At 46.9% G+C, this 26,466-nt stretch overlaps 2 protein-coding genes across 4 annotated transcripts; one reads left to right on the forward strand and one right to left on the reverse strand.

Annotated features, from left to right (window-relative positions):
- Nucleotides 1-405: 405 nt before the first annotated feature.
- Nucleotides 406-9,765, forward strand: fkbp16 (FKBP prolyl isomerase 16). Its single transcript, XM_088339416.1, has 8 exons — nt 406-1,545; nt 1,603-1,772; nt 1,989-2,077; nt 5,774-5,991; nt 6,621-6,796; nt 6,866-6,943; nt 8,499-8,630; nt 8,921-9,765. Exons 1-8 carry the CDS (start codon nt 678-680, stop codon nt 9,005-9,007), a joined length of 1,818 nt encoding a protein of 605 aa, XP_088195542.1. The 5' UTR covers nt 406-677; the 3' UTR covers nt 9,008-9,765.
- A 1,214-nt stretch (nt 9,766-10,979) lies between these two features.
- rasef2 (RAS and EF-hand domain containing 2) lies at nt 10,980-21,817 on the reverse strand. 3 transcript variants are annotated; one of them, XM_088339420.1, is made up of 16 exons: nt 21,507-21,816; nt 20,174-20,253; nt 19,204-19,299; nt 17,000-17,062; nt 16,812-16,927; nt 16,684-16,752; nt 16,241-16,313; nt 16,128-16,171; nt 13,138-13,357; nt 12,964-13,059; nt 12,739-12,886; nt 12,266-12,347; nt 12,066-12,180; nt 11,880-11,990; nt 11,428-11,504; nt 10,980-11,349 (listed from the first exon to the last, which is right to left on the reverse strand). In XM_088339420.1, exons 2-16 carry the CDS (start codon nt 20,204-20,206, stop codon nt 11,247-11,249), a joined length of 1,446 nt encoding a protein of 481 aa, XP_088195546.1. In that variant the 5' UTR covers nt 20,207-20,253; nt 21,507-21,816; the 3' UTR covers nt 10,980-11,246. The 3 variants fall into 3 exon arrangements, with proteins under 3 accessions (XP_088195546.1, XP_088195544.1, XP_088195545.1); XM_088339418.1 differs by having other exon boundaries at nt 16,128-16,313; nt 21,507-21,817; XM_088339419.1 differs by lacking the exon at nt 20,174-20,253 and having other exon boundaries at nt 16,128-16,313.
- Nucleotides 21,818-26,466: the final 4,649 nt, after the last annotated feature.

Below are 26,466 nucleotides of genomic sequence, written 5' to 3' on the forward strand. Positions count from 1 at the left end.
CATTTTTTGGGTCATTTTCAATTGTGTATGCCGTGCAACAATTTTTGTACAAAAAAAACCCAGTTTTGTTAGACCGATATTGTCTTGCTCGTTAACAAAGATGAGTTGTGTGACACTTGATGACACTTTGTTGTTTTTTCAGTGTTTTTGGTAATTCACTCCGAAATTCTTAGCGCTCGCCGTCGTTACGTCCGTTTATCGGTGCAACAAAAAAGTCTTTTTTTTCAACAAAAATCTTTTTACGAGACACCATTTGAACTTCAACCCAACGCTTTTAGCGTCTCTTCAAATTCCCCAAAAGACAGAAACGAGTTTCCGTTTCCTGTCCTCTGATTGGCCGACACGCTCAAGTCATTAAGAAGCTTTCTGCTGGATTATTTTTCCCTCTTCTAATCCTGCAGATTACTGCTACAGTTTGCCGGCGCTGGCGAGCAAGCAAGCGCGTTGCTCCAGATTGGTTTTGGTTTCCTTTTACCCAGACAGGAGAAGACCAGAGCGGATGACAAAGTGGACATTAGCTAGTAGCAGAAGTTTGGCAGGGATTTCGGGACTATTTCATTTGAGTATTGGTCAATTTGATATTATGGATTTTCGAGGTTGCTGCACAGGCTAGCCAGCCAGGGAGTGATTGACTTCCACCTGAGAAGATCTTCTGGTTCTGAAGACTGAAACCAGAAATGGAACCACCGTCCCGTCAGGACCTCGAGGACCCCGTGGAGATAGCGGCGAGGGCCACGCCGTACCAGCTAACGTCTACGGTCGGGTTCGAGGATGACGCTAGCACCGAGGAGGACAAAGACGAGGACTGGAGATGCCACCTCTCGTTAGAGACCAGGAAGTCCGCTTGTCCGAAGAAAGCGAGCCCGGGACCGAAACTGGAAAAGACAGACACCTCGACTGAGAGTCTTCTTCCAGATTACAACGCGGAGGGCCGGACCTCAGACATCAGATCTGGCAAGCCTGAGGACAGAAGGGAGGAGCTCGTTAGGCCCGAGGAGGACAAAGACCAAGACCTGGGATGCCACGTCTCATCAAAGACCAGGAAATCCTCTCATCCAATAGGAGCAGATCCAAAGCCAGAACTAAAAAAGGCCAACAGCTCAACTGAGACTCTTCTTCCGGATAATAACGTGGAAGACCGGAACGGCACCTTCTTCCAGGGGTCTTACCAGGACCTCAAAGACCTCAAGGAGAGAACAGTGAAGTTCACGCCATACCAACCGATGTCTTCAATCAGATCTGGTGGGCTCAAGGACAGGAGGGAGGGCGAAGTTAGGATCAAGGATGACAAAGATCATGACCCGGGAGGCCACCTCTCATCAAATACCAGGAAGTCCTCTCATCCCGAAACAGCAAACCAAAGACCAGAACTGAAAAAGACCAACAGTTGGAAGACGGTCCGATTCCAAGAACCGTCCTCGACCGGGGACGGACCGGAGAGGGACAGCTCGGCCCGGAGTCTTTTTCTGGATTATAACGTGGAGGAGTGGACCAGGACCTCCTTTGAGGAACTCTTCCTGAAAGAGGATTGGCAGTCGATCACAGGTAAGAGATTTTTGAGGAGCTCGGGAGAACTCGGACCGACGTCTTTTTTGGGTACAGGCGACCGACTTCTGAGGAAGAAGGTCCTGGAGGCCGGCGTCCCTTCCGCCTCTCGGCCGATCCGGGGCCAGCAGGTGACGGTGAAGATGCAGGCCGTCCTGGAGGACCGAAGCGTGGTCGAGAAGGACGCTAAGCTGGAATTCGTTGTCGGGGAAGGGGACGTGTGCCAGGTTCGTTCGACTCTTTCAGTTTTGCTCCGGTTCCGCTATCTTTGCGAAAATTGTTCAACTTTAATACCGAGTTGGCGGAGAACCGAACTGAGTTCTGATAGATTTCCAAAATTTGTTTCGTTCTTAGTTTTCTCGAGCTAGGAACCCCGAAGCCAAGTCCATCAAATTCCAAAAACGGCTTTTTGAGTCTTTTCTCGTTTGTTTTTTTGTGGTCAGGCACTGGAGGAGGCAGTCCTGTCCATGCAGGAGGGAGAGATCGCGTTACTGCTGGCAGACTCGCAATACGCTTACGGCCCGGTCGGCAGGTAAGACCCTCCAAGGTCAAATTCCTGCTGTCTCTTGATGTCATTGTGGGGTCTAAATCGACCTCTTACGTGTGGGAGAGCTATTTACAAGTTGGCTAACGCTAAAAGAATACTAGACTTTTTACAATTGCCAGTTGGAGAGAGGAGGGGCCAAGAGAGGAGGAATTTACCCGCGTTCGTCTCTCTGGCCGCGTTCCTTTCCTCTGAAGCCCTTCCCCACTAAACTGTATTTTATTGAAGTCACAACGGGTTGGACAAAGATAAAGAAGAAAAGAAACGCCCCTTTGGGCGGTACCAACATTTTGAAACAGGATACCATCTGATTAGAAATACACACTTTTGAGGAAATAGTTTAAGCCTACTTTACAGTCATCCATCCCATCAATCCTATTTTGGGCCCAGCCCAGAAGAGTGTTTCGGGCAGCTACGGTGCCTGTAGGTAAGCGGAAAAAGAAAAAAGGGAGAGAGAAGACGCGTGGCACAAGAGGCAGGAGTGGTCCTGACTTTGATTGCGGTTGGCGCCGCACGTATCGTTTTGAAGCGTGAACTCGAACGTCAAGTAGAAGAGAAGACTGGTCCTTGTCGGCAAGGAAAGAACGTATGTATACTACCCTACGCTGTCGTTCATTGCTAATGCCGCATACGTAGTCCTTGCCATTGGCCAAAGTTAAGGTTGGGGGTCTCAGAGCTTTTCAAACGTCTCACTTGGGGTCCGGGCTGTTGGAATGAATTCTCAAAATGTAGCGTTTACCCAATTGTCGGAATGAGTTATCTGACTCCGTTAAGCAAACACTACCTACATTCACCCAACAATTGATGCACGCTCCTTTCTTGAGGGAAATGATGAACAGGAAAGCCGACATTTCACACGGGGGCAGATTTCATTTCACGAACAATTTACAGTGCGTCCGGAAAGTATTGACAGCGCTTCACTTTTTCCACATTTTGTTATGTAACAGCCTCATTCCAAATTGTATTCATTTAATCTCTTATCTCAAAATTCTACACAAAATACTCCATTATGACAATGTGAAAACGTTTTTTTCTTTACTTTTTTTGAATTTATTAAAAATAGAAAACTAATAAATCACATTTTCATAAGTATTCACAGCCTTTGCCATGAAGCTGAAAATTGAGCTCAGGTGCATCTTTTTTCCACTGATCATCCTTGAGATCTTTCTACAGCTTCATTGGAGTCCACCTGCAGTAAATTCAGTTGATTGTACATGATTTGGAAAGGCACACACCTGTCTATATAAGGTCCCACAGTTGAGTGTGCATGTCAGAGCACAAACACCAAGCATCAAGTCAAAAGGACTGTCTGTAGACCTGCGAGACAGGATTGTCTTGAGGCACAAATCTGGGGAAGGATACAGAAAAAATTCTGCTGCTTTGAAGGTCCATATGAGCACAGTGGCCTCCATTATTCGTAAATGGAAGACATTTGGAACCACCGGGACTCTTCCTAGAGCTGGCCGGCCTTCTAAACTGATCGAGGAAAAAGGGCCTTAGACAGGGAGGTGACCGAGAACCCGACGGTCACTCTTTCGGAGCTCCAGCGTTCCTCTGTGGAGAGAGGAGAGCCTTCCAGAAGGACAACCATCTCTGCAGCAATCCACCAATCAGGCCTGTATGGTAGAGTGGCCGGACGAAAGCCACTCCTTAGTAAAAGGAACACGGAAGCCCGTCTGGAATTTGCCAAAAAGCACCTGAATGACTCTCAGACCATGAGAAACAAAATTCTCTGGTCCGATGAGACAAAGATTGAACTCTTTGGCGTGAATGCCAGGCGCCATGTTTGGGGGAAACCAGGCAACGCTCATCACCAGGCCAATACCATTCCTACAGTGAAGCATGGTGGTGGCAGCATCATGCTATGGTGATGTTTTTCAACAGCAGGAACTGGCAGACTCGTCAGGATAGAAGGAAAAATGAATGGAGCAATATATAGAGATATCCTGGATGAAAACCTGCTCCAGAGCGCTCTTGACCTCAGGCTGGGGCGAAGGTTCATTTTTCAGCAGGACAACGACCCAAAGCACACAGCCGAGATCTCTAAAGATTGGCTTCGGAACCACTCCGTGAATGTCCCGGAGCGGCCCGGCCAGAGTCCAGACTCGAATCCGATCGAAGGTTTCTGGAGAGATCTGAAAATGGCTGCGCGCAAACGTCTCCCATCCGACCTGATTGAGCTTGAGACTTATTGCAAAGAAGAATGGGCAAAACTGCCTAAAGATAGGTGTGCTAAACTTGTGGGATCATATTCAAAAAGACTTGAGGCTGTATTTGCTGCCAAAGGTGGATCAACAAAGTATTAAGCAAAGGCTGTGAATACTGATGGAAATGTGATTTCTTAATTTTCTATTTTTAATCAATTCAAAAAAAGTAAACATCACATTGTCATAATGGAGTATTTATACAATTTGGAATGAGGCTGTAACATAACAAAATGTGGAAAAAGTGAAGCGCTGTCAATACTTTCCGGATGCACAGTAACTAAGTGTACTCCAACCAAAGACGACCGAAGTGACGTTGGAGTCTGTGGGAAGCCCTCTTCTGAAGTCCTTTAGCTTTCTCTTCTCGGACCACGTCTCCCCGCAAGCCGGCGTCTCGGCTCCTCCCACGGGCGTGCCGAGGAATTGTTTGCGCCCATCGTTCTCACAACTAAGAGCCTCGATGTCTGGCTTCTCAAAACAACGCCTGCCGTCCTCCGTCAGAGTCCTGTTATGAAAATTCCCTCGACAAAATCTGATGCATTTGGAACAGCCTGCCCTGACCTTGTACAGTGAACTAAAGCCCACTCAGTGAAAATCTTTATCGCATGAGTCAATCGTATAAAATCCTTTATAGTCAAAATGTATAAAATCCTTTAGGGCCCAGGTTGACGTCGGGAAGCACTGACGAAAACGATGTTCTAGTTAAAGGAAGATGACCCTCTTCGACAGTTTTGTAATAAAGATTCAGGTGGTTAGAGCGTTAGCCCGTCATCAGAAGATTGCCGATTGGCCTTTTAGTGCCGATTCGTGATCGATAATAACCAAAGTGCCAATTTTGGTGCGGCAGTCACGTGCTCGGAACATGTCCGTCGTAGACGATCTCCGCTGGAGTTATTTTCACTCTTAAAATAGATCCGGCGATTCCACAACCACGTACTCCGTAAAATCCCCTATCTGCATCACGACTCCCCATTCGAGATGTTTGTCGAACGAGTTCTCGTGTGAATAAATCTTGTAGTGTCGTAGATGTAGCGATTTGCGCGCTTGTTTTCCGTAAAGTAAACGTACGTGGCCCCGGAGAGGGATGGGTGCCACCGGGCTGTACTTGCTTAAGGCTCGCCACAGGAAATGCTGTCCCTATGACCCGTGTACTTAAGGGATCCAAACCATCGTTCTTTGTCAAAATGGATGAACTGGCTATTTGATAAGACTTCCAAAATAATGTGCCCTTTGTGACGTATTGAGAATTTGAAACTGACAACTAGTTTTTGTGGTAGACCTTTAGCGTCCCGTGTTGGTCAATCTGAATAACTGCAAAGCAGACCCTAAATCCAACAAAACTAAATACGTTAAAGCTCATATCAAACTCTTGCGTAGTTCTGCTCTACCGCCACCCTCGTCACCCGGTATTCAAGCGGCATTCCCGAGACGAGAGGAGGGAAAACGTTGACCCGCTCGGCGGCGGATTTCTGTTTTCTAGAGATCCCGACGTCCCCGCCCGGTCGCCGCTGCTCTATCAGTTGCAACTGGTGGAGACCCGGGACCAAAGCCACGCGCTAACGTTAGCGCTTTCCGATCGCATCCGGCTCGCCAATCGCAAGAGGGAGAGGGGCAACTTCTTCTTCCAGAGGCGAGAGTTCTCCCAGGCGGCTCGCGCCTACGCCGCGGCCCTCCGTGTGCTCGACGCCGGCGGAACAGGTATCTGAAAGCTGAGTTTTCGCGTCCTCCGGTTTGGTGGCTTGAAGAGTGACAGAAAAGAGAGAGAGAGAGAGAGAGAGAGAGAGAAAGAGAGAGAAATAGAGAGAAGGAGAGAGAGAGAGAGATAAAGAGAGAGAGAGAGAAATAGAGAGAAAGAGAGAGAGAGAGAGAGATACAGAGAGAGAGATACAGAGAGGGAGAGAGAGAGAGAGAGAGAGAGAGAGAGAGAGAGAGAGAGAGAGAGAGAGAGAGAGAGAGAGAGAGAGAGAGAGGAGAAAACAAAGAAAATAGGAGAGGGAAAGAAGAAAGAGGGATAGTAGAGAGGGTCCAAGTATCGCCACGTTGTGCTGACTTTTCGCATCCTCCAGTTTGGTGGCTTGAAGAGCAACAGAAAAGAGAGAGTGACACACACACAGAGAGAAAGAGAGAGAGAGAGAGAGAGAGAGAGAGAGAAGAAAGAGAGAGAGAGAAGAAAGAGGGATTGTAGAGACGGAAAGAAAAGAGAAAAGAAGAAGTGAGAGAGAAGAAAGAAAGAGAGAGAGAGAGAGAGAAAAAAGGAGGAAAAGGGAGAGAGAGAAAAGAGAAGAAAGAGAGAGGCACGGTTTAAAGCGACAGGATGGGTCTGGCAGATGGCGAGGGCGGGCAGGCGGAGGCGCAAGAGGTCCCCGCCTACCGGCTGAAGTGTCTCAACAACCTGGCGGCGGCTCACCTCAAACTGGGAAAGTACCGGGAGGCGCTGGACGCCGGCCGACGGGCGCTAGCCGTCCGACCGGACGACGTCAAGGCGCTCTACCGGGTGGGAAAGGTCTGTCCTGTCCCCGCCCCCACCCTTCCCCCAGGAAACCGGGAAAGACCCCCTCGTCTTTGATTTCAGATGGTGTCGGAGCGGGGTCGCTACCGGGAGGCTTCGGACTTGCTGAAGAAGGCCTTGAAACTGGAGCCCGCCAACAAGGTGGAGGCCCCGAAGCTAAGCTTAGCCTAGCGCCGACACGCGCCTGTTGAATAGGAACGGAGCTGCCGCGCTAGGAGATGGTCTCGGGAATGGATATCAAAATGGAGCGTTTACCAAATCGTTCCAATGAGTTATCTGACTCCATGAAGCAAACACATGCGTCTGGATCTGCTGATGATCTTATCAGCCCTTCGCACCGTTCCCGCCGTTCCCGCCGTTCCCGCCGTTCCCGCCGGGTGCCCTGACCTCGCACCACAGCCCAGCCATCGCATTAAATATCATTTGTATTCGATCGTATAAAATCCTTTATAGTCCGATGTTTAAAATCCTTCACTAGCCACGGCTAGCGCACTGCGGTCCGTCGTAAGGCACACGAAGATGCTAACGAGTGGATGCTAACGATGACGTGCTAACGATGACGTGCTAACGATTCGAGGTCCCCGAGAAAAGAAACGGCTTCGTATCGATTTCGTCTGCGTTCTTACAGCGCGTTACAAGTCTGGAGATCTCCCAAAGCGCTTTACAATGTACTTCACATTTGACCCGTTCGCGCTCTACCTCCTTCCTGAGCGACAGCCGACCGTTGATTTGTCCCGTTCCGGTCGCTTTTCAAATTCATTTTTGATGGGGTGTCACAATTGCCGTGGTGTCCGACGGGCACCGCCCGTGTGCGTCACGGCTGCCGTGGTGTCCGATTGGCCCCGCCCTTGTGGTGCCAGCTGCGACTCATTGACAGATTGGCTTTCGGTTTATTTAGGCTCAGTGCTTTCATTTTTCCTACGTCAGTCTGTCAACGAACCACTGCCCCGCCAGGCGTGGGTTCTGACTCGGTCCTGTTTTCCTGTGATACCTCCAGTCCGGTATTGTTCCCATTTATCGGTGTCCTGTTTATTTTCAGGTTCCAGTTTAGTTTCCGTCTGTTTTAGTCCCGTTTATTATTTTCTCCAGTTTTCGTTCCCGTCTAGTTTCTCCCGTTAATTTCCGATATCCCGATTCGTTATCTATCCTGTCTTTCCTTCCTGTTCGATATCGACTCGGGCTATTTGAATCGGTCTCGTCGGTCTCTGGCTTGCTGTCCTTCCGCGCCGGACCGGCTTCCTAACGTGCATGACTCCCCATTTCCCGTTAAGTAAAAGGCTTGTGGGAGAACATCACGCGATCGGGTCCTGTATTTGTTCTGGGTTCGTGACACGTTTTTTTTGAGGGGTCACATTTTTAGTCATTTTTATGTATTTTTTTGGGGGGGGGGGTCAAATCGTTTTGTTCTTTTTGCTATTATTGCTTATTTTTGAAGTCGTTTTTTGTAAATATCGTTTTGTTTTTTGTTAGGTTGTTTTTTTTTTCCAGTCATTTTCGGCTTTTAGTTATTTCTGGTGTGTTTTTGGGGGGTCTTTTTAGACGAGCGCTTTAACTCCTGAGCGACCGCCGCCCCGAGTCAAGTATTTCCGGTCGTACTTTCGGAAGTAGTGAGATCCTCGGGCTCTCTAGCACGCAACCAAGGAGACGGTGACATATGACACACTGTCCCTTTGCTTTCTTTTGTACTCGCCGGCAGTACATCCACGCTGAGCTTTCCAAGCTCGCCAAGAAGCAGCTCGGAAACCGACGGCAGCCGGAGAAGAACACGGCCGCTCGGGTGGCGCTCGCGTCGCCTTTTTTCCACGCGGGTCGCAAACGCAACGCGTGGGTGAGGAAAAATTAAGCTTCTTTAAACCTTTACATTTTCTTTGATCTAATCTTTGTTTTTTCTTATTTCCATTGTCTTTCTTTTATGTTTTTTTCCCTTTTCTACTCATTTTATCTTCTTTCTTTCTCTTTCGGTCTTTCCTTTTTTCTCCCTTGCTTTCTTTTTGTTATTTCTTTTTCGTCTTTTATCCCTTTGATTTCTTTTGCTTTTGATTCTTTTTTTTTCTCTGCCTCCGCTCTATTTTTCTCTTTCCGTCCTTTTTTGACTCGGGGTCGGTCTTTGGCTTTCAGAGCGCGCGGTGGAAGTTGTTCCTGGGAGCGCTGGCGGCGGCCTCGGCCAGCTTGCTGCTATCGTTGGTCCTCGGTCATCCCGCCTGAGTCCGGCCCCAAACTGCGGCCCGCGGGCTGCACAGGACTCGCCCGATGAAAACGTTCAAGTAACAAATGATAGGAACGGATAACGAAATACTGGACTTCAATTTAAGATAATGATACGACGATCAATAAACATCAAGTATTCGGATTGATCAGGATAAGACTTGTGAGCTAGCTTCTTTCGGACTTTTTTGTCAACGCGTCTTAGTTGTAGAATAGTGTCCAATTGCTACCTAAACAGTAGGGGGCACTACATAATTACAAATACATTACAAGTTGCTATTTTTGAAAAAGAAACTTGTATGAAATGAAAAGACTTCTGAACAACTTGCTCTATTGGATTCTCTTTCTTATACCTTTGTCTTCCATGATCCTCTTTTTCCCCGTTCCCCTTCACTTTTCTTCTTCCTATTTTAACAGTCTTTTTCTCTTTTTCCATTTCTTTTTTTGTTTTCCTTCTCCTTTTTCTTCTCTTCCCTTTTCACAGTTTTTTTCTATTTATTCCCCTTTCTGTTAACCTGCATTGAATGCTGTGTAAAAAAACATGTTTTAAATATCAAGCTATTTACAAAATGTCATGCAATAGAGACACGTGTGAGCTAGCCACATCGTATTTGAAGTTTTTCCAATGCATCCGAATGTTGTAGAGTAGTGTCCGATTGCTACTCGGACCCCAAATAGCCAAGGACTCTACATTAGGCTTGTAGTCTGGCAAAAAACATTGAAAAAACGTTCAAAAATAAAAAAAACAAAACACAAGATTCCACTCAACATGTATTTGTTTTTTCTTAAATAAAAAAATGTATATTTTTGTTGCCTAAATTTGGACAGAAAAGAAAAACTAAACTCACAGAGATCGCAATTATTTTTGCTTCCGTTCGGCCCAAGTCGGACAGGAAGTCCGATGACATGGTGGCTGTCTTTCAATTTTATGAGGTAGAAAAGATGCTCAACAGCAGGGCCGGACAGCTTTCACTGGTTTACCCCCGCCGCATCATACGGGTGCCCTGCCCATCCCTTAGAACGCGCCTAAACATCCCACTATCCTTTCACAACACCTCTCCACTCATTCCTATCACCAACAAGAGCTCTAGCTTCCACTAGATTGAGAAGCTATGCCCACTCCATCACGTAAAGACTTCATCACCTTACTCTTGCCGACATTGACACAGAACTTACGCCTATCACATACTCTTCCAAACTCCGTGATCGACCTTCTCAAGGTTTCCTCAGACCGCGAGCGCTGCGTCATCTGCAAACAACAACTGACGGATTTCTTTCCCGGATTTGCATTTTTCAAACTATTCTCCAAAAATAAAGAAGCGAAATGCTCTTCTTTCGTGGATTCATCTCGACGGTTATTTCCGTCCTTTATTTTGTGACATTGCGGGTCTTGAAAAGCACTTCAAAATAAAATGTTTTATTATTCATCGATCATTTCAGAAATAGTATTATCTAAAAGACGTAGAACGTAGCACAATAACGATACAAATATGTTAGTGCTTCGTTTTGAAGAATTCGATTCTGCTGAAAGATTTTGCAGAGTTGTAGAACCCCCCCTCCCCCGAAAGCCCGACTAAATACTGTGCACCCTAACACTGTCCAAGAAAAGTCACAAACTTATAACACATAATCATGTCAAGTACATCAAAAATAAAAGGAAATCATTCAACTGTGGTGGTTATTTTGGACTAAGCAGGAACTCACCCACATAAACTCACGAGTCAGACGGACCCAAATGCAGGGCACGGGGAGACGTTGGTGTGATCAAACCCCTCCGGGGGGCGTTTACTCGAGTAACAATAAAGGGACTTCCTGAAGAACGAAGGAAAATGGAGAAGGAATACATTGCTCCACGCAAACTTTTGTAAAGAAAGCTCTGCTGCCCCCTAGCATAGTGAGTGTGTAACTCAGTTCTCAAACAAAAAATGTTCCCCAAGAAGTCACATGAAAAAAAAAAAACAATCAGTCAAAATGCGCTTTGGTCATCAACACATTTATTCATTAATTGTACAAAAAGCTTTCAGGACACATTCACACACACAAAAAAAAATGCATTTTAAGACCCCCTTGCTACTCGGAGTGTGGGCACAATGACCCCCCCCTAAAAAAAAGACATCCTATGCACTTGTCCTTCATTTACAAGGATTGAAGAACAGAGACGGAGACGACCGCAAGCCGACCGGGACGTCGACGGCGACGTTTTCGACTTTGTGCATTCTTTGTACGCCAAAAAGGGTTTTTATATGCGGCAACAGCTTCCGAAAGTCTTCTTTGCGTTGGTGGCCAAAAGATCGACGGGCGTGGATTTGGGTCCGGCCCTTTTGCCGTTCTTCTTCACTTCCCTGCGGGAAATCCGAAGACCACAAAAGCCGAGAAATCAGGAAGCGTGCGGAGTTTGACGCCGACCCGTCCAAACGTACCTGGCCAGGTGAAGCACCGCCTCCACCACGTTCGTTCCGTCTTTAGCGCTGGTTTCGCAGAAGAGGGCGCCGTACGCCTGGGGAAACAAGATAGGAGGGATGTATCGGCGAACGCGCCGCGCCCTGACATTTTTCACGTCTAGGGTGATCGTGATATTGCTAAACTCCTCCCCTCTTTTACCGGGTGGACGGACACACAAACTCAAATCTACCGAGCTCTCAGTTTATCTTTATCGGCTCTCTCCATCCATCTCGTCATATCTCTGTATAACTATATCTCCGTCTATGTCTTTGTATTTATCTGTATCAGATCGAACTGTGTCTATCCGTCTAGATCTAGATCTCAAAAGGAAATCATTATCTGGCTTCTCTCGCTCGTGCTAACTCTAAGTTTTGTTCTCAAACGAGACAGGGCGAGGTAGCGGGCAAAGGCCGGAGGTCCCGGAACGCACCGTGGCCAGCTTCTCCCCGTGCGACGGGCTGACGCAACGGGTTTTGGCGCCGTCTCGCATGTCCACTTTATTTCCCACGATGCACACCGGCACTTGGTCCTCGGTAGCATTCTGGCAGGGGGAGAGGGGGCGGAGTTAACGAGCGAAAGGGCGGGATCGACGGCAGAGCGGGCGGGGCACAGCTACCCGGATCTGCTCCAGCCAATCGCGGATGTTGAGGAAGCTGCTCTCAGTCGTCACGTCGTACAGCAGCAGGACGCCGTGAGCTTTGCGGAAGTAAGAAATCGCGATGCTGCGGAACCTTCAAAATAAAACGTCACCTTAAAAAAAATGAAGAGACCTTCTTCCGTGTCCATCCTTTCATTTTTGGGAGACTTTTGTGTTACCTTTCCTGTCCCACCGTGTCCCAAATCTGGAGGTTTGTCTTCTGTCCGTCCACAAGCATCTTCTTCATCTGAAAGTCCACCCCTGGAAGAAGAAATAAAATGATCAAAAGTGATGACACGATGACCCGAAACGCCAAAACCAAAAAAGTGTCCAAAAAAATGCCCCCAAAAACCGGAAAAAAAAAACAACTCAAAAATGTTTCAACCCCCACCCGAAAACGCCCAATTATGCCCCCTAAAACATAAAATGCAAAGAAATGCCAAACCTCCTCTAAAAAATTGCCCAAAAAAGCTATAAAGAGTTGAGAAATGCATGAAAAGCCACAAAATGGCCAAAAATGCAGAAAGCGTGCCAGAAAAAGCTCCAAAATGTCCCACAAAAAATAGCAAAATACTCATGAAAAAAAACCCCAAAGAACAAGAAAAAGAGCCAAATTGACGGAAAACGCAGAAAGAGATTTTCTATACTGTACCGAGTGTGGACTGAATATTGGGATTGAACTGGTTAAAGGCCAATCTGAGCAGGAAACTGGATTTTCCGGCTCCGGAGTCCCCCGCCAGAACCAAATTGTACAGAGGTGGCGCCCCTTCCTGGCCGGGAGAACCTTGGCACTCCAACGACTGATGAAAGAAAAAAACTCTATCGCTCGCGCTCGAGTTTGTATAGCGCGGAGAGAAAGCGTCTTCGAGACCGTCACCTCTTTATTGAAGACGGACAACTGTTTTCGGATGGACGAGGAACTGCCGAAGCTCTGCGCCAAGGAATGCCCCGCCTCCGACTTCACGTCCAATAACTGCAGACAAAACCGGATTGGAGGGACGAGGTACGGGCAGGGACGAGGTACGGGCAGGGACACGGCGACTCCACCCACCTCGCCGTCGGAAAAGGCGCAAGAGTAGCTGCGGTGGACCGTCTCGGTGGAGCCGCGCCCGTCGTCCGTGTCCAAGTCCTGGTCCCGGTCCGAGTCGAGGTCCAACTCGCTAGCCCAGCTCTCGTTGGGGTCCGGCGGCAGGGAGACCCCGCTGTCGATGAACTTGTCCACCCACCGAGACACGTTGGACATGCTGGACGTGTTGGATCCGGAGCTGCCGCTGAAGAAAAGACAGAATTTAGGAGCTTCGGGTGTCAAGAAGGTTCACGCACCCCCCTCACTGTGTCGGATGCCTTTGTGAGATCGACAAAGGTCACAATCTTCTCCTGTCGGTGACAAGAAGCAAAGACCATTTCAAGGGTTTCTCGACCTGCGCGGAATCCACACCGACTCTCACAGAAACGACCTTGCCCGAAGTGCTTCAGGGGGACGGGGGCCAAGATCTTTTTAGCGATCCAGAGAAGAGAGACCCCTCTGTGGTTGTCGCATAACCGCTTGTTGCCCTTTCTCTTGGAGATGCGCACGATGCTATCGTCCTTAAACTCTTGCGGGAGGATTTTGCTTTCCCAGAACGACTGGAACAGCTCCGTCAGCTTGTTGTGAAGAGAAGGGTCACCTGACTTGAAAAAAACCTCTGCTGGGATGGCGTCAGGGTCCGGGGCTTTACCCGTCGATATTTGCACGATTGCCTCGGCAACTCCTCCTCAGAGGGAGGGAATGTCGAGGTCTGGGTCGACATCCACCTGGAAAAGGCACTGGATCGCTTCGTCACTTATGGACGAGGGTCGATTTGGCGCACCGACGAGGTGTTCGGCCCATCTCTCCGAGATCTCGATGAGGAGTGTCTAACCGTCTGTGCTGAGCACGGGTGAGCTACCTGATGTTGGTGCTCTGTACAGGCATTTCAGGGAGTCACCGAAGCGCTTCATTTCATGTTTGCTGATAGCCCTGTTGCCGAGTCAGGTGCCTTGCATGGTGCGGAGCTTTTTCTGGACTTCTGCGCGCTTGTTTACATAGGCAACTTTCTTTGGAATCGGGGGTCACTCGGGTGGGCTCGGCGAAGTTGGCCGATGACTCCTTCCCGTGTGCGACGATCGTTCCCGACACGGGCGTCGAAGTCGCCAAGGACAATGAGCTTATCCGACTGCGGAACAGCGGAGATCTGGCCTTCCGGATTTTGATCGAATTCGTCCTCGAAGCCATCAGGGTTTGTCGCGGTAGGAGCGTAGGCACTGATGTCCGTGGCGAATCTCCCCTCTTCCGAGGGTAACTTGAGCGGCAGGAGCTCAGGAGGTAAAGCGCTCGTCTTGGGATCGAGAGGTCGCAGGTTCAATTCCCGACTCCTCCGAGTTATATGTCGAGGTGTCCTCGGGCGAGACGCTGAATCCCGAAAGCTCCTGATAAGCAAGTAGTTGCCTCGGTTAGTTAGTGTGCAAAAGGGAAAGTGTGAAGCACATGGGAAAGCGCTTTGGGAGGTCTTCATTGACTTGACACTTCTTGCTATAGAAATGCAGAACATTGACATTTACAAAAGATGGTCTTTGATTGTGAAACAGACACTCGTCTCATGTCGCCGCCACGACCACTGTAATAAAAGGCGCAGCTGCCACCTCTTTCCTTGAGATGGCCTTTGTCGAGAAAGCGGGTTTCGCCGAGGGCCACAATGTGAACTCGTCAGAGTGCGAGTTCTCTTGCAGTTCTGCGTCCCCGTCTTCTAGACCCGGTGGTGGCAGAGTCCAAAAGGGTTACACGATGTTAGGATGAGCTTGAGCTTTTTGCTTTCAATTTTTTGGACTGCGAGGAAACCCGCCAACTGGCCAGGTTGAAGTGGAACAAGCTATTTTCGGAGCACCTTTTCCAGATCTGTCCTCAGGCTAAGGTGGCAAGCGGAGCTATCCCCAAGAGGGCCGCCCGGTCGTTCGGGGCGCTGCCGGACTTTCCTGCTTTTCCACGAGGTCCGGAGAAGAACGACCCTACGGGCCGAGCCGCCTGTGTCCGGGTTTGCAACCGACTACAACATCCGGTGATTCAGAACCTGCCGCTTCGCTTCTCCCCCATCGCCACAGGGCTTTACGCTTGTCAATAGTAGTTACCGTGACGTAGCGCAGAATTGAGATTGAGGTGAAGGAGGTTTGCGCAGCGCCAGCCTTAATCTGTCGTACCGATGAGCCCTACCCAGCGGCAGGACAAGGTCAAGATGTTGTGGTTCAATGGAGTCGGAGCTCGACATAACGAGGACGCATTTGTTTAAGACGGGAAATTCCAGGCTCGTTTCTCCCGAGTTTAAATGTCAGCGAGTGTTATTAATAATAACACTTGCCTTGGGCTTGCCGAGTAATAACATTCTGCTTGGCTTGGAACAAGCCGTCAAGTAAGGCCGACTCCAACGATTTGCTTGGAAGTCGGGTAATTTTGGAGAATCGAAAGAGGACGAAAACATTCTGAGGAAAAACATTGTCAAATCCTGGGAGCATGTAATTTGAGAAAAACAAGTGTGTCATCGCGAGGGGACGCACCAAGCAACACGTGATATTTCTGACGTCATGTTTTTGCTCCAGAGGGTATAAGAACGCCGATTGTCTCTTAGACGAATGAGAACTGTTTTGGACACTGATGAACATCAATAAACAGATTATCTCTATCCCGCTACACCCGTGTTTGACTTTACGTCACGATTTGGTATTTTTCTCGGAGGGGAGGATATGTTGTGGAAAATTACAATGACCTCAATACACATGAAGACATTTCTGTTCATTCTGACCTCCGATTGAGACGTGAGGGTAAATGAGGACTTGTGTCGACCCAAACCGGAGTTGAACAAAGTCAGATTTGGGAAAAGGCAAACAAATTGAAGGATTCGGACTGGCGTCTCCCCCGAACGGTTGACCGTCAGTGTAAGCAAAGAAGGAGAGATGTCAAGACCCTGCCGGTGAGATTCCCATCCATCCGTGATTTCTCGGTTGTCCCGTATTATCGCATTTCCGTCTCACCTGTGGAGTTTGACGGTGCTCGGGGCGTGGCTTTCCTTCAGATTCTGGGGACAGACGGAAAGGTTACGCGCCACGCTTTGATTTGGCAGAGAGCTTCGATGCGGCGGACTGGCCTCGCGTCCCGCTTCCTTCGACAAAGCCGAGCGCAAACTTTCGTTGCTGTCGTTCAGTTGCTTGTTCAAATCCCTAAAAAGAAACAAAAAAAGGACAATCGGAAAGTAAGACGGGATTATACATCGCACCTCTTAGATATAGATGACACAAAAGAAAGAAAAAGAAAAGAAAAAAAAGGACGACTCATGAAAAATCTACTGAGAATCAAACCTAAAAACAGCGCCAGAAAAATGGCTGAAAACTGACGACAGAGATAAAAAAACGGAGCGAAAAACGGGGGGAAAATGGCCAGAAAAGGCCAAAAAAAAAAAAAAAAAAAACACCTGGGATTGACCAAATCAAACCCCCGGAAATCATGAAAAGACGCCCTGAAAAACGACCCCGGGTACGAGACGAAAAAAGGATGGAAAAAGGCCAGGGGGGAAAAGTCGGGAAGACGTACTGCAGAATTTGCACTTGGCTGGAGTAAGACTGGTACTCGATGACCATCTTCTTCAGCCGGTCGCTTTCCCTGCGGAGGAGACGGCGTCAGAACCCGGACTTCTCCGTCTCCGGGCGGATTGCGCTCACCGCTCGTGTCGCTCCCGTTCCCGCTCGAAAGCCGTCCGGAGTCGGTCCACTTGCGAGCGCAGGAGGACGGCCTCCGACTCGTAGGAGCGCAGCGACGAGCGCAGACGTTCGTTCTCCTGAGCCGCAAAGAGAGAGGGGTCTCCGACCGTGAACGCGAGAGGGGGGGGCGAGCGGTTCCCGCTTCTCACCTGAGCCAGTCCTCCCCGGCGCTCCTCCTCCTCGGGGCCGGCCGATCCCGCTTCCTCTCGACTCTGAGGGGGCGGGAGCAAAGGCGAGGGGGCGGGGTCACTGCATCGCTCCCTCCAGCATCCAGGAAGGACGCTCTTAGAATTCAACCGAGCCCCTCACCTAACTCTTTCGTCTTCCCCCCTCGATGACGTCGAGGTCACCGTTATTCCTTCTCAAAATGTAGCGCTTACCAAATTCTTCCACCGAGTTATCCGACTTCGTTAAGCAAACGCGACCTACATTCATTACAACAATTGATGTGCGCTCGTTTCTTGAGGGAAAAAAGATCAGGAAGCCGACATTTCCACACGGGGGCGGATTTCCTTTCATTAACAAAAGAACTGAAGCGTACTCCACGGAAAACGGCCGAATTAGTGTCGTTAGAGTCTCTGGGAAGCATTTCTCTGAAGTCCTTTAGCTTTCTCTTCTTGGCCCACGTCTCCCCGCAAGATGGCGTCACGGCTCCCCCCGCGGGCGTGCCGAGAAATTGTTTGCGCCCGTCGTTCTCACAACACAGCGCCTTGTTCTCAAAACAACGCCTGCCGTCCTCCGTCAGAGTCCCGTTATCAAAATTCCCTCGACATGTGATGCATTTGGAACAGCCTGCCCTGACATTGAAGTAAAGCCCTCTCAGTGAAAATTTTCATTGCGTTATGAGTCAATCGTATAAAAACCTTTATAGTCAAATGTATCAAATCCTTCTACGGGGACCTTTACGGATTCGGTATCCGATTTTTGTTAACGTCGTTTCGAAGGAAGCGGAAAAATCAACGCGGACGAAAAACGGATAGAGGCGACTTTTCATCTTTCCGCTCAGGATTGTCTCGGATTTTCGGGAAAAAACAAAGAAGAAAACGGCTTTCGTTTGCATTCGGCGTTTTAGAAAGAAGGATAATATTGGCTTTTTAAAGACAAAAGCTTAATCGGCGCACAACCTGCGCTTCAAAGAAGAAAGGAAAAAATAAATACGGAGAAGACAGAGAGAGCGCGAAAGAAAGCAAGACAAAATGAGAAAGAAAGAAAGGAAAACAGAGGGAGAAGGATAAAGATGAAGCGACAGAAACAGAATAACAGGAAAGATAAAGAAAGAAAGAAAGAACAAACGAGATATGGAGAGAGAAAGAAAATAGACAAAGATGAGGTAACGCGAGAGAGAGACAGAAGGAAAAAAGGGGGGAAGAGAGAGAGAGCAAGAAAAAGAGCGGGAGAACAGGAGATGAAAAGAGAAAGAAAGAAGAAAGGGAGAGTAGCGATAATCCCTTTTGTGAAATGATCGTTTTTTGCAGGAATGTCAAAGTATGGATTGGGGTAAGATGGACAGAGTGGTGCGCTTATGCGTAGGACGCGGTGCAAGAGAACCTGCTCTGCCGGATGCCGCGCCGGAGCCTCCTTTCTCAGAAAGCAGGAAGTCCTTTTTTTCTTTCCACGGCGTTAAAAATAACCTCCTTATTATCGACTTTGGAACGCGCTCGAGGAGGAAAAGATGGAAAACATTTGCGGTTTCCTCCTGTTGGAATTTCCCTCACGTTAAGAAGGCCTGCCTCAAATATTCTTTTGATTGAGCGGAGAAAGTTGTTGTTGCTCTCCTCCGCCACAGCCGAGTTCCTTATGTCAGAAAAGGAGCCAAGGATGAAATGAAAATAATCAAGAAAAATGAAATTAAATAGAAAAGCTGGAAGAAAAATAGAGAAAAGGGAAAAATAATCAGGACCGTCTTCTAGCGGAGGGCTGCGTTAACTCCAGACATTTTTTTGTGTAGGACCTTTCCGTCAACTGCTCCATTTGGGGGCTCATTTTTCTTCTTTTCCTTCATTTTCACGTCACTTTTCTGTCCTTTGGTGGGTTTTTTTCAGTCGGTTGTGGTTTTTCACGCTCTTTTGGGGTTTCTTTTTTCTCGCTTTTGCCCTCATTTTTCCCTTTTTTGTCATGTCCGTCTTTTTCCCCTCCATCCTTTCGGTCTTTGGTTGGTCCGTTGTGGCGGTTTTTCCTACGCTCAGGATTTTTCCAATCTTAAAGGGCTAACCCAAACCCTAACCCAAAAGACCCGAGGAACGCCGGTATTAGCGAAAGACAGACTTGGCACGGGAAAGAGCGGCGCCTTTCCAGAACAGGGCAGAGGTTCGAATCCCGCTTTTGCCGCTAAAAGAGGGAAAAGGGAGCTCACTTGGAGGAGTCGCCGTACGGTGGCCCGCAGGGCGGAGATTTCATCTCGGTGTTGCCGTTCCATCCTCCGCAGGACGTCCTCCATCTTCTCGCGCTCCTGCCCCGCCAAAATAAAAGAGAGCCCACCCATTCGAGTCAGCAGCGTTGCACTTTTGGAAACGTGCAAAATGAATTCAGCGATCGCCGTCTTTTTTCAGAATGCTTTGAAAGGTTTTTGGAAATATTTTGTCCAATCTATATTCTAATTTCGAAATATTTATTACAAAAATGATGTTTTTTAGAACGAAATTCTTATTTTTCAAAAAATATGTATTTTTATTTCATTTAAAATGATATGATTATATATTATATTAAGATATTTTTCGATTTTTTTTTTCTTTTTTTAAAAGGTCATGTTTTTGGGTAAATATATTTTCTCATTTTTTGCAAAATCCTTTTTTCCTTTCATGAATATTAATATACATTTTTAAAATTTGAAGTTAAAGTTTTTCAAAATAAATTGGAAAATGTGATCCACAGTATATTTTTGGAAGATTTTGTGGAATATTTGATTCCATTTTTTGGGGGTTTTCAGCTCTTTTTTCTTTTCTTTTCCAACTCATCTCAAAACGTAGCTGCTCAAAAGATTGTTTTGCTTTTTGTCTCATGTCATCGAAGAAACACCTCAACAAATATCAAGACATGATTTTTTTTCGAAATATTCCATTTTGGGAATTTTTAGCTGTTTTTCAATACATATATATTCCTGTTTTTGTCCAGAATTTTCAATAGATTTTTGATCTGGTTTTGAAAATGCATTTTAAAATCCTTTTTCAAACAATTTTGTTGTCCTTTTTTAGAAACTTTCTTCAGACTCATTTTTTTAGAATATTCTTTCTTAGGTTTTCAAAACGGTTTGAAAATATAAGAGGACGGCGCTCAAACGGAGCGAAGAGGTTTTTTTCAGAAGGACAAAGGGATTAGAGTCCGACCTGGACGCGAGCACGTTCTTCGGCAGCGGCCATTGGCCTCCTCCAGTCAGGAAAGCCGGCCCGGGCGGGCGTCCCGGATTCTGCCCGAAGGAAATAGAGAATGTGACGGACTTCTCTCGGCTTTCGCTCGGTACGCCGGGAGGAATGTGTCTCGGTCCCGCCCCCGGAGTGCTTGTCCCCGCCCAGGCCCCGCCCCTCGATTCCTTCGCTCACGCCAAAAAACAAACCGTGACCCGTTCTGGCTTTTATGGGGCCAAGATCGGCTTCCGGGAAAGAAAACCATCAGGGGAATTTCACGGTGCCGAAACGAGCGCTAATTAGCTTCCGCTTTGGATTTTTCCTTTCTCCTCGGTTTTGTTTCGCTAGCGATACAAATGTATACTCGCGTGACCGTTTCTTTCATTCTTTTGTTTTTTTTATTTTGTATCTTTCTTCGACATATGTAGCTCAGTAGCTCAGGAGGTAGAGCGCTCGTCTTGGAATCGAGGGATCCCAGTTCGAATCCCGGCTCGTCCGTGTTACATGTGGAAGTGTCCTTGGGTAAGACACTGAACCCCCAATAAGCAGGTTAGCGCCTTACATGGCTGCAAGGCCGCTATTGGGAAATGTGGAGCACATTGTAAAGCGCTTTGGGAAGTCATTGACTTGAAAAGCGCTATAGCCATGCAGATCATTTCATTTCATTTCTATCGGTGTTCCCCTAACTCTATTTTGTCTATCGCTGCCTTATCTTTCCATCTATCATTTGACTCCCCTTTCCATCATCTCTCTCTCTTTCTGTTTATCTACCCTAATCTCATATATCTCGCTCTCTATCCATTACCTCTCTTTTCATATCCAACGTTATCTCTCCATTATCTACCCCTCTTTCTTTTGGCCTCTCTCCTATTTATCTCTCTCTTTCTTTGTTTCTCTATCACTCTCACTCAATCTCTCCAAGTGTATATCTCTTCATCCCCTTTTTAATCTCTCTCTCGCTCTCTCTTCAATACATATTGTTTTTCAAAACAGCTTTAATATACTTGAATCAATTTCTTAAAATATATACATTTTTTCAGTTCTCTTTTCAATGTTTTTAAATGCACTATATCCACAGTATATATGTATTTTGTCATCGTATTTGGACCTTTTTCCTTTGGTGGGCCGTATAAACACGGGCCCGATGGACCCGATGGGGCCCGTGGGTCCTTGTTTGCCCACACTTAACTTCGAACCTCAATTTCTTGGCTAAAAAGTTTCTTAGTATTCAGACAGGGCACCTTCGTCATCCGGTGGCCGTGATTTTTGGTGACTGTTTCGAAATAAGGAGCCTACACGAGCGGGACCGACTCACCTGCAGTCCGGAACCGTATTCGGGATCTGAGCGCGCCAAGCAGCGGAACCGGATAAAGGTGTCGGGAGCGGCTAGCCGGGCAGTGCAAATCGAAGGCGTCCTACTCGCGTTCGGTACCGAATTTGCGGAATCCGAGCCGTGACGTCACCTCAGGCCACGCCCCGTCGGCCACGAACCCCTTTCGAGTGGATTTTGCCGGATGAGCCGAGGCGGCACGGCAAAAGCAGCGGCTTGAATTTGTTGGAGTCCATTCGAAGGAAGAATTTGGCTTCGACTTAAGACCTCCTTTTCGCCAAATCAACGCGAGCGAGCGTTGGGCAGGTGAGCAGCGCACTTTTGATTGGCTCGTTGACGTCAGGTGGGCGGGACTCACGAATCACAGGAAATCCAGTCTTTCATTGTTTTCTTTTTTCCTATCTGGTGATTCGTCTATTTATTTTCTTTAAATTCGGAGTTCTGGTCTGAGTGACCTTTTCCGTGTGACGTCTTGAAAAAATACAAATTAAAAAAAGATAAAACAAACACGTGAGCATGCAGGTGAGCTCCGGAATCCTGATTGGATCTGACGTCGGGTGGGCGGGACTCACGCATTCAACGCACTCCACCAGCTTTCTCTTTGGTCTTTTTATTTTTTTTTTTAACTCTCCTTCTTTTTATCTATCTGGTTATTTATCTAATCATGTAGCTATTTAGAAACTCGACCATTTATTTTAAAATTTGGAGTTCCGCTTTCAGTGACCTTTTCCGAGTGACGTCATCACACACACACAAAAAAAAAGCGAAAACAAGCATGAGGTGAGCTCCGGACTTTTGATTGGCTTGTGGATATCAAGTGGGCGGGACGAGGGAATATAAGTCACTGCTGTAGAGTATTTTTATTTATGTCAAGGTCTTTATATTTCTTATTGTTTTATGCAGTCATTTTTCAATAAGGGTTACGTCTTCAAAATAGGATGTGTTTGGAGGACTAATTCTCATTGATAATAGGGATATGTCCATCTATTTTCCTAGAATTTACACTTGTTTAAATTGCTCTAAAATGAACGAAAATGTAAAGATCTACGCTCTCAATAGGATCAATCGTGAATGGAACCAGAAACAGAAAGGAAAGGATGAAGAAAGAAAGCGAGAAAAAGTAAGACGGATAGAGAAACAGAAAAAAAGAGATGGGAGGAGACAAGAAAGAGAAAGAAAAAGGGAGTGAAAGATAAGAAAGTAAGCGATAAAAAGAGAGAAAATGGGTCAAAAGGAAGAGGTGTGAAAAAAGAGAAAAACCATCAAATGTTTTGCAGGACTTCTTGACAATAGAATACTCAGTAATACAGTATTGGATCGCAGCCAAAGCGGAAAATGGGATCGTAACTGAGGTGCTAATTTGGTCTGAAGGCATTCCATTTAGTGTGTTTGTCAGGGTGCGGCACTTATGCAACTCTGACATTTGTATGCTTTGTTTTTATCCTGTACAAGTTGTTCTTCACACCAATGGCAGGAATGAGCTCTGCTCTCGTGGACGGAAAAAGCGAACCGGCAATCCACCAGTTTTCTCATTTCGTCCTCCGCGTTTTTGATGTTGTACCTTTTCGGCCTCGAGTGGCAAGTCGAGGACGGCTCGGGAGTCCGGGAAAAGAACCGGCTCCTCGATCGCGTGCGTCTTCTTCCGCAAGCTCAAAATTTTGTGGACTCCACCGTCGTCTGTCCCGAAAAAGAAAAAGAAAAAACGTGATTTCATACGATATCCCCGCCGGGTGAGTCGGGCGTGAAAAAAAAAGGAATGAATGAATGAAAACTTTATTTCGAACATTAAAATAAAAAAAACAGAACAAAAACAATCACTCAACAACAAAATAATGTGACATCATATGTTGGAAAAGGGGTAGTCAGAAGCAAATACCCCTTCATTTTCCCTATTAAATACGCCATTAAAATAACAACAACTGTAATCATTTTAATAATACAGGGAGTGCAGAATTATTAGGCAAATGAGTATTTTGACCACATCATCCTCTTTATGCATGTTGTCTTACTCCAAGCTGTATAGGCTCGAAAGCCTACTACCAATTAAGCATATCAGGTGATGTGCATCTCTGTAATGAGAAGGGGTGTGGTCTAATGACATCAACACCCTATATCAGGTGTGCATAATTATTAGGCAACTTCCTTTCCTTTGGCAAAATGGGTCAGAAGAGGGACTTGACAGGCTCTGAAAAGTCAAAAATAGTGAGATATCTTGCAGAGGGATGCAGCACTCTTAAAATTGCCAAGCTTCTGAAGCGTGATCATCGAACAATCAAGCGTTACATTCAAAATAGTCAACAGGGTCGCAAGAAGCGTGTAGAAAAACCAAGGCGCAAAATAACTGCCCGTGAACTGAGAAAAGTCAAGCGTACAGCTGCCAAGATGCCACTTGCCACCAGTTTTGCCATATTTCAGAGCTGCAACATCACCGGAGTGCCCAAAAGCACAAGGTGTGCAATACTCAGAGACATGGCCAAGGTAAGAAAGGCTGAAAAATGACCACCACTGAACAAGACACACAAGCTGAAACGTCAAGACTGGGCCAAGAAAAATCTCAAGACGGATTTTTCTAAGGTTTTATGGACTGATGAAATGAGAGTGAGTCTTGATGGGCCAGATGGATGGGCCCGTGGCTGGATCGGTAAAGGGCAGAGAGCTCCAGTCCGCCTCAGACGCCAGCAAGGTGGAGGTGGGGTACTGGTATGGGCTGGTATCATCAAAGATGAGCTTGTGGGGCCTTTTCGGGTTGAGGATGGACTCAAGCTCAACTCCCAGTCCTACTGCCAGTTTCTGGAAGACACCTTCTTCAAGCAGTGGTACAGGAAGAAGTCCGCATCCTTCAAGAAAAACATGATTTTCATGCAGGACAACGCTCCATCACACGCATCCAAGTACTTCACAGCGTGGCTGGCAAGAAAGGGTCTAAAAGAAGAAAAACTAATGACATGGCCTCCTTGTTCACCTGATCTGAACCCCATAGAGAACCTGTGGTCCCTCATCAAATGTGAGATTTACAAGGAGGGAAAACAGTACACCTCTCTGAACAGTGTCTGGGAGGCTGTGGTTGCTGCTGCACGCAATGTTGATCGTGAACAGATCAAAGCACTGACAGAATCCATGGATGGCAGGCTTTTGAGTGTCCTTGCAAAGAAAGGTGGCTATATTGGTCACTGATTTGTTTTTGTTTTGTTTTTGAATGTCAGAAATTTATATTTGTGAATGTTGAGCTGTTATATTGGTTTCCCTGATGAAAATAAATAATTGAAATGGGTATACATTTGTTTTTTGTTAAGTTGCCTAATAATTATGCACAGTAATAGTCACCTGCACACACAGATATCCTCCTAAAATAGCTAAAACTAAAAAAGCCCCACTCCAACTTCCAAAATATTCAGCTTTGATATTAATGAGACTTTTGGGTTCATTAAGAACATGGTTGTTGTTCAATAATAAAATTAATCCTCAAAAATACAACTTGCCTAATAATTCTGCACTCCCTGTAACAGTTAGGATATAACAATAGCAACAATAACAACAAAGTTAACCATAGTTCTAGACTCACTCATATCCCATTATTTTCATCCTTGTATTTCCCCAGGAATGTTTTTTGTATTTAAATTTGAAGACGTGAATCGTTGGACATAGTTTGATCTCGTCTTGTAAATTGTTCCCAAGTTTGACTCCACACACAGACACACACCCACTTTTCCTGGTGGTTCTCACTTTTGGGATGATGAATTGACGACAGCCCCTTAACTTAGCTCTGTTTCCTGGCACTATGTTTTTGTTGACCTTAAATAGCAGTTGTGCAGTGAAAAATTGGACTGATTGTAATCATTTGGACAGCAGGAATAAAATAGGAGTAGGATCCCGATATCCTACCCTGTGTATGGTTCTAATGTTCTAATGGCACGTTTTGGGAGGATAAAAAGGGGCCGGAGTCAACTTTTGACATGATTACCCCTGACTTCTGCACAAAAGGGAGCAAGTTGGCAAAATGAAATTTGAAAACGAAAGCTAAAACTTATTCCGAGCATAAGACAAAAGAATAGAAGGAAAAAGACTGCAGGGTAAAAAGTAGTTGATTCAAAAGAAGGTGAAGGCTGAGTGAGCGGTGGCGAGGAAGAGGACGAGCTTTTCCTTCTTTTGGACGGCGGCATCAGCAGGGGGCGCCCTCCTTGGAGCCGCTCCATCAGGAAGTGGTCCTTCGCAAAATTCAGGACCTCGTCGGACCGCGTCGGTGATGCACTGGCGGTCGGCAGGGGGCGACATCGCGAGATTCCAATTCTGTCTGTCGATAAACTTTCAAGTTCTTCGCGGGGGAGATATCGCGCACATCCCGTTGCTTTTAGAATGACGGGAAGCTTTCTTGTCAGCGACAACAAAGTGCTCAACGACAAGCGGGTCGGACGTCTTAAAGGGACAGTGCGTAACACTTCACGGTAAGGTGTCGTGCAACAAGAAAGGAGTGCTAGGAGGCACAAGGAGCGAGTGACCGAACCGCAGCCTTTTTCAGCCCGTTCTCATTTTCCGATTTGAAGCCTTTCGATTTCTTTGATGAAAGTAAAAAACGCTCCTTAAAGTAACATCTCCGAATCTTTTGGAGCGGAGGCCTGTTTCTTCCTGAGGCCATTAATCATTAACATCATAGGCGCCGCCGCCTTCCTGCAGCTCCATGTTATTTCGCACTTTTTGTGATTTCTTGTTTCAAGTGTCTGCTCCTATCTTCGGTGTTTTTCGTCCCGCTTGACAACGACGCTTTGGATGACTTTCAATCCTACGTTTATGGCTTTTAACGCACAAAAGTGTGTTTATTCGAGGAATCGACTCCTCGCGCCGGCGTGATGGGGGGGCCCTATCGTGGATGCAGAGCCAGAGCTAAGGCCAAGCGGCTAGCGACGTTATAAGCCTTCGCTAACGTCTGTAATCATGGGAAATGGGAATT

This window comes from Urocampus carinirostris, chromosome 7 (genome assembly GCF_059441175.1).
Source record: "Urocampus carinirostris isolate Australia breed hairy pipefish chromosome 7, RoL_Ucar_1.0, whole genome shotgun sequence".
Taxonomy (NCBI): Eukaryota; Metazoa; Chordata; class Actinopteri; order Syngnathiformes; family Syngnathidae; genus Urocampus; species Urocampus carinirostris.

Bases quoted from the DNA above. Each gene is read 5' to 3' on its own strand.
- rasef2 (XM_088339418.1), bottom strand. From the start codon at position 20,206: ATGGCCGCTGCCGAAGAACGTGCTCGCGTCCAG. The intron at 19,300-20,173 runs GTCGGACTCTAA...TTGGCGGGGCAG, and splicing joins AAGAACGTGCTCGCGTCCAG to GAGCGCGAGAAGATGGAGGA. The intron at 16,753-16,811 runs GTGAGCGCAATC...TCTCCTCCGCAG, and splicing joins GAACGGGAGCGACACGAGCG to GGAAAGCGACCGGCTGAAGA.
- fkbp16 (XM_088339416.1), top strand. From the start codon at position 678: ATGGAACCACCGTCCCGTCAGGACCTCGAGGACCCCGTGGAGATAGCG. The intron at 1,773-1,988 runs GTTCGTTCGACT...TTTTGTGGTCAG, and splicing joins GGGAAGGGGACGTGTGCCAG to GCACTGGAGGAGGCAGTCCT. The intron at 6,797-6,865 runs GTCTGTCCTGTC...CTTTGATTTCAG, and splicing joins CGCTCTACCGGGTGGGAAAG to ATGGTGTCGGAGCGGGGTCG.